Source organism: Eubalaena glacialis, chromosome 9, assembly GCF_028564815.1.
Source record: "Eubalaena glacialis isolate mEubGla1 chromosome 9, mEubGla1.1.hap2.+ XY, whole genome shotgun sequence".
Taxonomy (NCBI): Eukaryota; Metazoa; Chordata; class Mammalia; order Artiodactyla; family Balaenidae; genus Eubalaena; species Eubalaena glacialis.
Genome location: NC_083724.1, coordinates 81,519,865 through 81,534,201, shown reverse-complemented (window position 1 = coordinate 81,534,201; position 14,337 = coordinate 81,519,865). Strand labels below are relative to the sequence as shown.

Sequence of the window (14,337 nt, the reverse complement as noted above, 5' to 3'; positions counted from 1 at the left end):
TTCCCATGGGTTGCTGGTTCTGTAACACTACTTCTGCATCATAAAGCTTCTTAGAACTCTTATCAAAACTCCTCACCAGTTTCTGGTATCTAGGACCAATTCAATTTTGGAGCTGAAGTCAGGACCTGGCAACCCTCGTTGGGCAAACCTGGGGACCTGGAAAGTTAACATCTGGAGGTAAAATATGTCTGGCAGATACATCTTTGCCCTGATTACCCATATTCTCCCTGTGGAGGGAAGCACAGTTTATTGGGGAGACTGCTCGTGGGTAAAGGGCAAGGGCCAAGAAAATGAGGGTAATTCTGGGGGTTATGTAACTTCCCCCTCTTTCCTTTGACCCTTCATTCTTTCTGATTTCTGGAAATTTGGCTTCTTAGTCAGGATTAGTGCTTCGAGATTTAGGAATTAGGGCAAGATTTCACAAAGTATGTTTCACTGAATGCTAGTCCCGAGGGAAGCCCCAGGGGAATGCTGCATACTGAGTCCCCTTCTTGGATGTCACAGAGCACGTGAGTAAATGGCTTTATGGAATCCTACGTTCACTCATTCAACAAGTACTGATTTAGTGCCCACTCTGGACTAGGTCCTATTCTGAGTGTTAGGGATACAGACAGTAAAAAAATACGTTTATCTTGGGTTAACCCAGCAATTCCCAAACTATCTGACTATCAAAACCTTTTATTCTGTAACATATATTCACCTCTCAAGGAACTAACATTCGATGGGACACTCGTTGACAATGATAGATGTATCTGTGCTGGGAGGTACAAAGGACCTGAGTTCCAGGCAGATGAAGTAAGGTGAAAATTAGGGGCATTTGGAGGCAGAGAAAATTTTGATCATAGAGATGTAAATCTGGTTAACATCATGATTATTTTTGGCTTGACCACGATGGAAAAAAATTTTCCCATGTATCAATCTGTCTATAATCATAGTAAGTATCACAGAGATGGTGACTTTAGAAGCTGGGTTTATATCAGATATTTTTGTTTAAGAGCTCCAAGTTATTTTAGTCCATGCAACAGCAGAACAACAGTTTGGAAAGGGGGACTGCTTACTCTGATTAGTTATTTGTCCCCGAGTGGAAAGGAACCTCACCCTTTAATAGCAACCAAACCAAACAGTTGCTTGTTGAATTAATTCTTCTTACAGTAGAATTCAGTTAAACCTGTAAGCTCTAGTCAAGGTGAGTCTAATCTTCCTTCCTTATGTTGTGCTGGAGACAAGCAGGCTGGCCAGGGATTCTTTCTCTGTGAAATAAGAAGCCGATGGATTATCTCTAAGCTTTCTTCCATCTCTGACAGCCCAGCATGGGGGTCTCTGGGGCCAGCAAAGCCTTAATGTAGGGGAGGAGAGTCTCAACCCATGACCTGTCCTTCCCCACCTGGGCCCCTCTCCAGCCATCTGGTGATCCTTTGCATTTCTCCAAACAAACGTGTATCATTCTCTTTGTCCCCTCTTGGTCTTCATATGTACTGTTTTCTTGGCTCAGAACACTCTTTCCCTCTTTCCTTTAGTCAGCTACCTCCTACTCATTCTTCAGGTCTCATGTCAGACATTTTCCCTCTATGATCTGTGATATTGTGATTTCTGTCACAGAGCTCCTAAAACCCTTGGAATTTCCTAAGTGAGCACCATAAAGATGTCTTTCATTAAGTTAATGAGGTGACTTTTGGAAAGCTCCTAGGTCACCTAAGGATGGTGGCTGGTTGCCAGGGGAGCCAATCATGTGATTAGAGGGTTAGAACTTTCAGTTCCACCCCTCTGACCTCTGGGGAGGGAAGAGGGAGAGGGGCTGGAGGTTGAGTTCAATCACCAATGGCCAATAATTTAATTAATCATGCCTAAGTGATGAAGCCTCCATAAAAACCCAAAAGGATGGGATTTGGAGAGCTTCCAGGTTGGTGAACATGTGGAGGTTTGGGAGAGTGGTACTCTCTGAGAGATCACAGAAGCTCCACATCCTTTCCCCGTACTTTGCCCTATGCATCTCTTCCATCTGACTGTTCCTGAGTAATATCCTCTTATAATAAACCAGTGATCTACTAAGTAAAATGATTCTCTGAATTCTGTGAGCCTCTCTAGCAAATTAATTGAACCCAAGAGGGGATCCTTGGAACCTCCAATCTGTAGCAGCTTGATCAGAAGGACAAGTGACAACCTGGGCTGGTTTCTGACATCTGAAGTGGAAGCAGGGGCAGTCTTGTAGGACTGAGCCCTTAACCTGTGGGATCTGATGCTGTCTCTGGGTAGATACTGTCAGAATTGAGTTGAGTTTTAGGACACCCAGCTGATACTGGAGAATTGCTTGGATGTATGAGGACCCCGTCACACACACATACACATTGGAATGGGATGTAGGATCATTGTAGACATCTTTCTTGCTCACTACCTTCCCCCAACAAGGTGAGGGTTAGGTGTGCCTGCCAAGTGCTGCTGTAACAACCTTATCTCAGCCCTTGACACCATCACTTTGCTCACCAGCCTCCTCTTGCTAGGCCGAGACTGTCATGAAGATAGGAGCTTGGTCTGTTCTGTTCACTGCTGCATCCCAGGCCCAGCACAGAGCCCGACTCATACCCACCCCTTAACCAGGACTTGTTGAGTGAAGGAATGGATGCTGGGCTGGCTTGTGGAAGGGGGAGATGGGGAGGACAGAGACCAGGCAAGGCTGACAAGAGCTAGGACCTCCATAGGGCCATGTTGCCCATTGCCCCTAAATGTGTTTGCTGCTGGCCTCTATTCTAATGCTTGGAGAGTGAGAGGTGAGCTTTGGAGGGACCTCAGGCTTGTTGGGGGAGTGGCAGTTCTGGGCTGTATATTTTTGCCACCTGAAGGATGAGCGCCTGCTCTGGGGAAATCCTATCTGGGAGGAAAAGTGAGCCCAGCCCTGTTCCTTGCCTGTCTTTGCCTCAGCTGAGCACATGTTGTTGGGCTCTTAGTCCTGGCTTTGGTATAACTGCTCGCATCTGAAATCCCATTCTTCTTTCAGTGGGACATGTTGGCTGAATTTACAAATTTAAAATTATTTAATTTTACTATCTTTACATTTCTAATACTTTGGCTAATAGCATTCACTTGATGCTCCTTTAACTTCCTAGTTTTTATTATACTTGTTTGTCTATTATTGGGTAATTTTTAAACTAATTTGTTCTTATTTATTGGATACTATTTTATATTCTTTTTAACTCAGCCCAGCAGGATATTTTTAGCTAAATTTGGCCCTTATTGGAATACACTCTTAAGTGTATTTCTTTTCTTAGCCATTTAAAAAATGTATCACAATTCGCTCACCTTTTCCTTTTACTCTTTTTGTTTTTAAAACATTTCTGTTTGGTGTATCCTCTAGTACATTTTCTAGTATTTATGACTGTTCGAGATGAGAAGTGGTGATGTCAGGGGATGGAGGGGGTGGATGCCTCAGCAGTGATGGGCTTAATCAGGGACTGTTGGCCCTTCTCCCTGTGCTGACAGTTCCATAGCCATGCTCTCCCTTTGCTGCCCCCTTCCCCACTCATATTCAAAGGAGGTCCTTCTTGCCATTGTTAAAGGAGACCTGATGTTCGCGTGGTCAAGAAAAAGAGTATCTCAAATTAAATCCCACTTTTAGCTAGTCAGATAATTTGGGAAATTCACAGGACAAATTGTGTGGGTCAGAAGTTATTAAGACTGGTCTCAAATACTGCTCAGGGGAATTGCTGAACAATGTGATCATCTTGCTCCAGAATAAGCCAGGGCTTCTCTAAACCACCAACCACAGTCTCCGAGCATCTCACAGCCTTTACAAAGAATGGAAGCTTCAGAAGAGGTGGGGGTGAGGGTCCGCAACTTGGCACCCTGAGACTGACCAAGAGAATACCCAGGTGGCCTTGAAGGTCCTGTTAAGAATTATTGGATGGAAGCATAATAGCGAGACAATAGTCAAAGCTGGAATTATTTTTTGTTGACCTACTTACAGGATTACCCCAAGCACATTTATTCACCTTCTTTCTGGTCAGGAATTCAAAAGCTCAGTTGTCAAGTGGTCTTGGGACCACCGGTTCTTGTCACATGTGCAGTACGGCCCATGACTCACAGAAGAAGGCAGGCAGTGAAGAGTCAGGTCAGCCATGGACGGAGGAGAAGATGTTCCGGAAAGGTTTATCTCTTTCTCCTCCTTGTTATGTAAGGTGTGGTTTCCCCAGAGAAACAATATGCTAAATAAAAGTTAGGGTCCCAACCCACAGAAGCTTATTTTAACCCACATTGTTGCTGACTATATTCAATTTGATTTAATTCAAATCAACAAGGTAGAGTTGTTTCTTTTTTCCTGCTAGAAAGGGGAAGTAGGCTTTGAGAGTGACCCAAATGTTGCAATTGAGAGTTTTCACTGAGCAAGGCAGAGTGTATATGTGCCCCGGGGTGGGGGGAGTGGAGTGGAAAGATGAATAAAATGTGGCTCCTGCCCTCAAAAAGCTTACACTGTAGTTGGAGAGACAAATACATACTCAACGAACATGCACAATGATAAATGGTGGAGATGTTGTCAGACCAGAGAATAATAGAAGTGTTAGTTCTGAGTGGGAAAATCTGAAGGATTGTGGAAGATGTGGCAGCTGCCCCTTGAAGGATGTTAGGGCATTAAGCAGCAGAGGGGCCAAGACAGGGTGGGCATCTGAGGCAGAGAAGATTGTTGGGGCGAAGGCTTAGGGTGGTCAGCCACAGGGCAGAGTCAGGGAACAGCCAAAGAGATCTGCTGTGGAGGGTGGGAGGTTAGGATGGAAGAGCACAGGGCCAGGTGGGCCTTTGTGAGTTGGTCTAATCACTTACAATGAAGTAGTTGTCCATACTTTTCATGTTGAATTACAGGCAGGTAGTTTTTCAAAAGCTTAATTCTTCTAAACAGATGTGGTCTTGTCTCAGGCTAGAGTTGTCTCACATTCAATAGTTCATTACCATGAAAAATAGGAAAGTGATCAATTGCAAAATATTTGTTATATTTAACTTTCTAGGGATAGATTTGTCAAAGAGCAGCACAAGAGATGTTTTAATAGATTTATGTCCTTCTGTAACTCTGTACCTTATTTTGGATAAAGCACACTAAGCCTCGTTCTGTCATCGAGGATACCAAGTCTGCAGGCTCTATCATGGGGTCAGGAGGAGGAATAAAGGGAAAAATAAAGGATCTCTAACAAGGGTCAGGCCCAAGGATAACTTGCCAAAGACCATGGAGATCTAATATCAGTGCCCAGCTATTTGTGTGAGTATCTGGACAGCATCATGCATAAACTTCTTTTGTTGTCGGGTGTCCATGCAGTGAGGGACCCTGCAGTCGGTAAGAAATCAAAGACATGATCTCTAGCTCAGTGATGTTTACATGATTTTATGTTATCTGGACAAGAGGCTAAATGGAATTCAATCCTTTATTGAGATATTTGGATGAACCAAGCATTTATCCACATCTCCAACTTCAGTTTAATTTTTCCAGTGAGGAACTGAAACATAGAAAACTCATGGATAGAGTCTATTGAATTCCTGAAATTCAGTTCATTTGAAAGTCACTAATAGGTAACAATATACATACATATTAAATATATTATAAAATATATGATGAGATACTTTAAGAAAATGCTTTCGAAATACTACGAAGTAATTATTATTGTCTACGTCTACATCTGTTTTTCATTTTGCTTATTCAACATTATGCTCTTGAAGATTGACACCACTGTAATCTGATTTTGAGTTACACACGAGTAGTATCTTAACTGGGGAAATGTCTTATCCTACTCTTAAAAATACTGGCTCTGTCTCATCTCACTCTTAAAAATACTGGCTTTGTCTCATCTCACTCTTAAAAATACTGGCTTTGGTCCTGATGTGGGACCTTTTGAAGAAGCATCATTTTGTTTCTTAGCCTATGTCTTGCATCTATCTGAGTGAAGAAAAAACCAACAATTTGAGCATTTGATCCATTTACACATTTCTGCCTCCTCACTCTCATCTATAAGGAGAGAGCTTTTCAAATGTAAATTTTCACCTCTATGGGCAAATGACAAATAGTGTAGCTGTGTTACCAACAATAGAAAAAAGAAAAAACAACGAAACCATCTATAACACTCGATATTTGGCTAACAGTAAGGAACAGCATGATAAATTATGGTACTTCACTAAAATGGCATATTACACAATTGTTAAGTGATAATTAGGAACACTGCATAGAAACATGAAAACGTATTTAGGATATAACTAAAAGAGAAAAGAAAAAAAGCACGTTTATAATATGTAAGGTGGGGGAGGCCTGGAAGGTATATCAATACTAAAGTGGAAATATAGTAGTTCTGTTAGGATAGTGGGACTGTGGATTTTCAAAAACATTTTCTTTAATGTTATAAAATACTAGTAAAGCAGCAAATTCACCAAATAAATGATGCTGTAGATACAGGAAGGAGATATTAATAAATAAGTAGAGGTTGGAGATAACAAAAGGGAAAAATATTTCAAAGAATGAATCTTCCTTCTCTACATTTGCCAGCCCCATGGCTATTAAGATCCATACTATTGAAAACATTCTCAAAGGAGCTGGTTAGTAGGGCTTGGAAGAGAGCCTGAACTTGACTGTATCTGGATTTCGTTTGCCATGATTGCAGTGGAAACTAAATTTTGAAACAGTTGTTTAAATAAGCTCCAGCTTAGCTATCTTGGCTACATTCACACTTTGGAATCAAGAAACAGTTTGGAAAAAGAATACCGTGTACAATATAAATAGGAATATAGAGCAAGAGAAATTCAGTAGAGAAGACTTCAAAAATAAAATGCCTATTTAAAATCAAGTTGAAATGACTATTTGGATTAACAGAAAATAAAAAAATAACCAATACTGAGTTAAATTTATATATGTCTGAATGCTCTTAAAGGATACCAGGAACAATACTCATGTCGGTTCCGTTCATGTTAACCATTTGCTAACACTGTTGATTGGAATGAACTGCTTGCTCTTCTTTCCTCTAAAGGGCTCAGACCCCTTTCTCTTCTCTTCCGCCTCTGTTCAAAAGAATAACAGTTTTACCCTGAATAGCACTTAACAAGTGTTGATGTGGGGCACTAGGCTACCTTGCTTCATGTTAGGTGGGGGTGGCTTAATATAAGATGTTAAGAAGAATTCACACACACAATCACACAGTTTATTCTTTCTAGTCAAAGTTAAGCCTCCCAGCTCAGCACTAGCACACCATTTTGTTAGCACTGCAGAAAATTCCCTCAAATGCATACTTAGATACTTTAAGGATCTTAAGTAGGTAGATGGAAAAAGAAACTTAAAGTTTCTTCTGAAATAGGACTTGAAAATGTGATACAACCTTATCTCTCTAAACTAGTAGTTGACTTTGGATTTGGAAATTGGAGTGTGTGTGTGTATGGTATCAAGGAGTTTGAACTGAAGAGATCAGAAAGTAACTTTTCCAAACCCCAAACCATACCTGACGCTACAACCATCTCTTTTCAGACCCTGTGTAGAATTTGCTGAGTCTGCGTGAACATCTCTCTCTGATGTCTTGCTATCTCCTCACCTCTAAAGATGTCCACAAGTGACAAATTAGAGAAGATTTTTATTCCTAAGAGTTATCCAATAATTTTTACCTTCGTAGAAACATGATTTCCATCTTTCAAAATGCAGTAGAATTATTAAGAGGTATTGTGATTTTAGGAAACTATTTTCCCTCCATTCCAAATCCAAAGTAAATTACATTTAGTACAAGGGTATGTATTTGATTATTTGGGGTATACCAATATTGAAAATTTTCTTCTTAAAAATATTTTGCCCTTAACATCTTCATTTTATTCCCAGAAGTATATTTTGTTGAATAAATAATATTTGGTAATAAAACAAATCCGCTTTCATACATCTACAAAATTCTTTTGAATAGCAACAAGAATTCAATCCATGTTGCATAATTGTTATTATGAATTGCATAACCTTGGCATGCATTTTGCTGTAATTCATTTCCTGGCAAAATATAAAGTGCCTTTGACATAATGCCATAGAATATTCAAACTGGGAATGAATGATAGAAATAATCTGGTGTCAGTCAGTCCCACTTTTCCCATTTCAGGGACTGAGGTGCAAGAAGGTAAAATTTGCTCAGAATCACACATCTCATTTTCCAACATTTAAGTCATACTAAAATAAATTACAATTTTGATGTTGAATTTGATTAGAAAATTGTGATTTTTAAGGGCACAACTCTTAAGACAGAATAAATGCCACACTTAAAGAATTGCAGAGTTGGATCTGAAATACGCAAAAGAGGTATGCCCAAAATTTTTGTCCTCAATTCCCCTTTCGGGAGAAAGTGGCTGAAACTATAGAATCATTAAAAATAAATCATTCTTTGAAGGATGCAAAGTTATCCTGATCTTCAAAATGAAATATACCACCATTTCTATGTATAATTTAATTTTTCTCTTCAACAGGGATCAAATGGTATTTTGGTTGATTGCCAGTGAGCAAATGAAATAGGAAATATACCTTAGGATCCCATTGTGATTTTTTTTTTCTCAGCAGCAAAAAATTAAATAAAACAGACCTTTGTCATGTAATGTTCACTGATCAGGTGAACATAATAAAAACTGGGCTTTAGTTAAATCTAGTGGATTAACTCTTGTTTCATTGGCATTTACAGTCTTTGGGAGTGTTGAACAAGTGTACAAATAATGACATTTTCAGAAATTTAACCATTGCATTTCATGTAAATTCTGCATAAAGTTCAAGACTAATGGTATTGACGTCACAGTCATCAAATTTTAAAAGGCATATAGGAATAGTAATAACATCTCCCAGAAACGTTAAAGACACTTGTATATATATCTAAAATCCATTTTGACTTGATGAAAACAAATTCTAATCTATGAAAATATTACATCAAGTCATATTGCACCTGATGAGGAAATTATACATGAATGATAGTAAATGCTAAAAAACACTTCAGATAAAGACCCAGTAAGTCAAATTAAATGAAGAGTTTCAGAAGTAACATAACCATCTAAAAATGTTAGTTTTTCACTCAACTGGTCACACTTATTTTGCTTTACTTAAAATCCCTGGTCTTGTCTGAAGATAATACCATAAAACTCAATTACATAATTCAACTGTCTTTAACTCCCCTTTCTCCAGTAGCCATTGCACCTTAGGAGGTTTGTAGCTATTCTATCTTAATTTTTTTTTCTTTCAGCAAATACTAAGTGTGAAAAGCTTCACCAGACAAACAAAAATCATTTCATTCAATGAAACATTGAATTGTTTTTTCATTCAATTTCTTTAGACCGAAAGCAGCTCAGTTTCCCTATGAATAGTCCACGTATCATTTCATGCCTGGTATCTGCAGCCCACTCTAGATTTATCTTGCTTTCAGCAGGTACTCGGTAGCACTTTCTGGGTTATTTTACAAAACATCCAACATGGTTTAAATTGTTTAAAAGCAATTGGAACTGCTTCCTTTCCTACCCACTGCCTCTTCAAGTGTCCTTAACCTTCATCATCCTTCCCTAAAATGTGTCCCCAACATGCCTATTTACATGGCTCTCAGGCACCGGAGGCTTGCACACCCATCACATACCAGGTCAGTTTCTAACAGTGTGAAGGCTGTTGGAGCAGGGCAGTTTCCTTCCATTGAGAGCTGAGTATGGTCATATTGCTTTCAACACAGCAACCCTTGTATGCAAAGCTTAGACTATCGTTTCATGGTCCCATCTGCCTTGGCTCTGATTGATGTAACAACAGTATCTGTCATAGGGGCTGTTCAGCTTGTAGGAGCAAACGATGATACTGTCCTGGGGCACAAAGAAGATGCTGTCCTCGGGCTCAGGGCACTCAGACCTGTCCCAGGCTGAGCACTTGGCATCCAAGGCATTGTAGGTGAGGGAACTGCCTGAGGGACAGTAGCCATCCAGGTATCTGGATGGCTCCTCCCGATGCCCGCTCTGGACCCGGCTCTGGCATTCTCCTTCCTCCGTGGGTGTGGGGGTGGTGATGGAGCTGGCCATAGGCACCTCGCCCTGCCCTTGGAGGGGGGGCTTCCCCCTGAGGCCCACCTTCTTCGCCAGCTCATCTGAGCTCCCCTTGCCCGACTCCAGGTCTGAAGGGGTCCTCAGCAGTTCCACCACCTCCTTGTCCTTGGGTTTCCGGAAGCAGGGCAACTTGCGGACCCATAGCAGCTCATTCTCGGGCCACTTGGTGCATCCCTCAGTTTTCCTGGCCAGGGCAATGGCTGCGATGCCTGGGAGGCAGATGGCTGGCCCTATGGCGAGGAGGGGGATGTTTCCCAGAGTCTCTCCTTTCATCCCAGAGACAGTGAACATGAAGCCAAAGACCAGGAAGACACTCACCAGGGCCACAACCAGCCCAGTCCTCGGGTTAATGTCATCAGGCCGCATCTTTCACTCCATCCAGGTTGGGGACTGCCTGCTAGCCAGGGAGCAATGTTCCTCCCTACTGTCAGAGGAAAACGCACTGGGTTAAAAACAAAACAAAACAAAACAAAACAAAACAAAAAGCACCCAAGTCCATTTCCCACCCACCAACTATCTCTCTTACTCTTTGTGTCTGACACTCTGCTGTCTGTCAGTCTTGGTCTCTGTCTCTGTCTGTTTCTCCCTCTATTTCTGTTGCTCTCTTTCTCTGTTTATCTATCTCCTTCTTACTATTGCAACCCCTGCCTCTCTCTCATATAGTCATCCACAGACTGGGGTCACCGCGGTACCTGAGGTTTCCTGCCGTCTCCCGGGAGCGGGGAAAAAAACCAGTTTGAGTCTCCTTAGAAACCTCCACAGCAGCTGTTTCCTCGGCTCTCTCCCTTGTTTCTGGAAGGAAAGCCTGGTTTTCCAACTGACTCTGCATCCAGGAGGTGGGACGTGGGAGCCTGTCTTTCCCAGCAGTGCCCGTCGGTCTCCAGGGCTTTGGGAGCTGAGCGGCGGCGCAGGCCAGCACCCGGCGCTCTGCGCGCAGAGCGCCGGGTGCTGGAGGGAGGAAGGACTTAGTCTGGGAAAGAGGGAAAGCGGCGCGAGAGTCTGGCCTCGTTACATCACTTTCAGAGCAAGCTCAGAAACAAAGAAGGACGCGCGGGGGCTCGAGGGGGCTAAACCCAGGGGAGAGGCTGCCCAGGGTCCAGTCGGGGTGCTTGGAGCAGCCAGAGTTCGTCCCGCCGCTGCCCGTGAGAGCTGAGTAAGGCGGCTGGACATGCTCCGTGCCCGGGAGGGTCCGTGGTGCGAGGCTGCCGCGTGCCGGAGACTGGAACTCGGGCCGGTTTGCCCACGGGACAGCCTGGGCTCCGAGTCCGCGGTCCGAGGCCCAGAGGTGCCAGCTGGAGATGTCCCTCGGGGACCTGGATCCTTCTCCAGTTACAGATCTGGGTGACCCGATCCGACCTATAGCAGCTCCCAGAGATTCCCCTACCGCCCGTCTCAGAACGTCGAGGCTCTCAGGGCTCGGAGGGCTGCACTCCTCCCGGGTCCTCCTGCCCGCAACCTCTCTGGGTTCGCGCGCTGGGCGGCAGTGGCGCGCAAAAGCGCTCTAGCAGCGAAGCGGGCTCCGTTGCACGGGACCAGCGCCCACGCTGAGTTAGTGTTCAGCCGGGTCTTGCTCGAGCCTTGGGGGAGTCACCAGAGTCCTTCCCCCTGGTCTTACAGCTCTGGATCCTGGAGGGGGTGGCCTTGGAGCCCGGATCCTACTCCGACACGGCCGTGGTGCCAGCCACGCCGGCTAGGTCAAAGGATAAAGGCTCTCCAGCCCCGGCTCCCCATCCCCGCACCCGACACCCAGCTAACAAGGAGAAGGAGGGGCCTTGACTGGGAGGATCAGGCCGCCCAGCCCGCGAAGCAGCTCCAGCTTTGGGCGATTCTGTCCTTTGCTGACGCTGGTGTGGAGAACCTGTCTCCTCCCCACCGCAGCAGGGGCTGGATTCCTCTGGCCCCAGGGGCAAGACTGGCTTTGGCTGGGTTCTTCAACAAGACTGCTCATTTAGGGTAGATGGGGAATATTGAGGAACCAGACGTGGAGGGGCAGGGGTGGAAGGGGGAGGGAATGGTACATTCTTTCATGTCAAGGCCCTGCCTTGGTGGAAAGAATTTTGACATCCAGGCCTTCCCCACTTAAACTAGCCATGTGTTCTTGGGCAAGTGACTTAACCTCTCTGAGAATCAGTTGACCCATCTGTAAAATGAGAATATTGCTATCAAATATGTGAAGGAACAAACATAGGACTAAATAAATGTAAAGTTCTAGCGCAATGCTTGGTACACGGTCCTGGTTCACAAAATGGATGAAATATGTACTTTCATAGTATGTGATAATCAATGTAAGGCACGAGCCAAATCATAAAGAGCCTGTCTGTGGGGCTAAGGACCTTTGACTTTATCCACTAAGCAGTGAAGAATCGTCTTTGTGTTATTTTAAGCAGGGATCAACATAAAAGTATTCCATGTTTGACAGATGGTGACAGTAGGTTAGAGGACAGGTTGGAAAGGGTAGATGTGGAAGCAGGAGGACAGTTCAGTAAGCCAGGCAAGACATGGCACGGGCCTGAACCATGCAGGGCTAGTGGGGTGGTTAGAAGAAAGTGAATTTGAAGGCTATTTAAGGGTAGAATCAAGTGTCTTGCATCAAAGGAAGTGAGATGGCGGTGGGAGTCCAAGGTTGACTCCCAAGTTTCCCACTCTTCCCACTGAGTGGATCAGGAATCAGACTCAATTTTCCACCCCAGCATCTATTGTGTGTCTCTTGTACTCATGCTCATTAGACAGCTACTGTACCTCTGGACATAGAATCATTATTTTGGAAGGAAGGAAGGAAGAAAGGAGAAAAGGTAAAGAGCAAAAGTGAGATGCTAGCTGTTCGGCCATTTGTATCAGGAAAATAATTGTTTTCCTGGCAGCCCCACTAAATAGATAGACATCTGCTTATATCTCATTGTCTAGAAGGATGTCATAGGGGCCACCTCTGTGCAAAGGAACCCAGGAAATCAAGATTTTGTTTTTTTGGGGTTTTTTTGGACCAGATTTCTTGCCACTTTGAAAAAAATCAGGGTTTTGTTAGTGAGGAAAAAGAGAACAATGAATCTTGGGGAAGCAACCAGAAGCATGTGCCACAACTATCGAACACGCTTACCTTCTTGAAGCCCTCTCTTCCCCTGCCTTTACTAATGCCTTTCTATCCTGATTTCCCTCTTATCTCCCTGGCCACTCATTTGTAGTCTACTTTGTAAACTCCTCTTTATTTTTATTTTGAACAAAGCCCTTTGATGTTGATATTCTGCTGGCTATGCTGATGACCCCCTATGTTTATCTCTTTAGCCTTGTCCTTTTCCCTCAATTTCAGATTTATAATATCTGTCTGCTTGATATCTGTCTGTACAGCACACAGACACTTCAAACTCAACACAGCCTAAACTATGCTCATTAAATTTCCTTCAGACCTGCTCTTTCTCATTTGACTCCCTCATTCTTCCTATTCGCCCAATCGAGAAACTGTGGGATTGTCCTCTATTCCTTTGTCTCTCTAACAAGCTACATCCAGTAAATCAATCAAATCATCGTAGTCTTACCTCCTAAATTCCCTGATCTTCTCCTCTTCTGTGACCTGAGGCAAATCACTTTACCTCCCTGAGTTTCAATTTCCTGTGAAACAAGGGCTTTGGGTAGAGAGCTAGCTGAGGTGCATTTGAGCTCTACTCTTCCGTGGTTCTCCGACAGTCACTTCTGCAGGGCTGAACTGTCGTTAGTGTTGTGCAGGTGCTCTGACAATAGTGCTGGAAACCTAGTTGGAGCCTAAAGAAGCAACATTGCTGAACAGAGACCTCCTCTCACTCGTACAAGCATCTAATTCCATTTGACTTTTAAGCCAGGCAGTTCATCTACTTAGGCATTAGATAAGACCCATGCATAAAACCGCAGGAAACTTCAATTACTGTTTAATTATAAGCCTTATTCTCAAAGCAGTTCCTTCTTAGAGGTAATTTCAGATGGTCTTTGAACAGCAGGTATACTTGCCCAAGTCAGCAGCAAAAGTGGGTGGAGGTGGGAGACATCACTCAGGGTTATAATATTCAGGGACAGAAAAGGCATTCTCAGTATTTAATTTCTTGCCTGTACAGGCTGATTGCACTAGGATTTTAAAACCTTAAGAAGTTCTCACAATGCTGTAAGCATATACAGCCATGTACAAAAGCTTTTCATCAGAAGAAAAAGGAAATTCAGGTTGTAATGAGGCTTTGTATGTATGTGGGTGTTTGAGAAGGAAATGCAGAAACTTTAATTTCTGAAATTATTGAAATCATGGGATGCTAGAATTTGAAGATACCTTATAGAATA

At 43.2% G+C, this 14,337-nt stretch overlaps 1 protein-coding gene and 1 long non-coding RNA gene across 2 annotated transcripts in view; one reads left to right on the top strand and one right to left on the bottom strand.

Moving 5' to 3' along the window:
* LOC133097250 (uncharacterized) overlaps positions 1-14,337 on the top strand; it is a 120,120-nt gene that overhangs the window by 57,671 nt on the left and 48,112 nt on the right. The gene's annotated exons all lie outside the window — the stretch shown is intronic.
* On the bottom strand, positions 9,700-10,407 carry TMEM215 (transmembrane protein 215). Its single transcript, XM_061199151.1, has one exon. The coding sequence runs from the start codon at positions 10,405-10,407 to the stop codon at positions 9,700-9,702; it is 708 nt and encodes a 235-aa protein (XP_061055134.1).

What these genes read in the sequence shown, in the direction of transcription:
- TMEM215 (XM_061199151.1), bottom strand. Translation starts at nt 10,407, where the DNA reads ATGCGGCCTGATGACATTAACCCGAGGACTGGGCTGGTTGTGGCCCTG.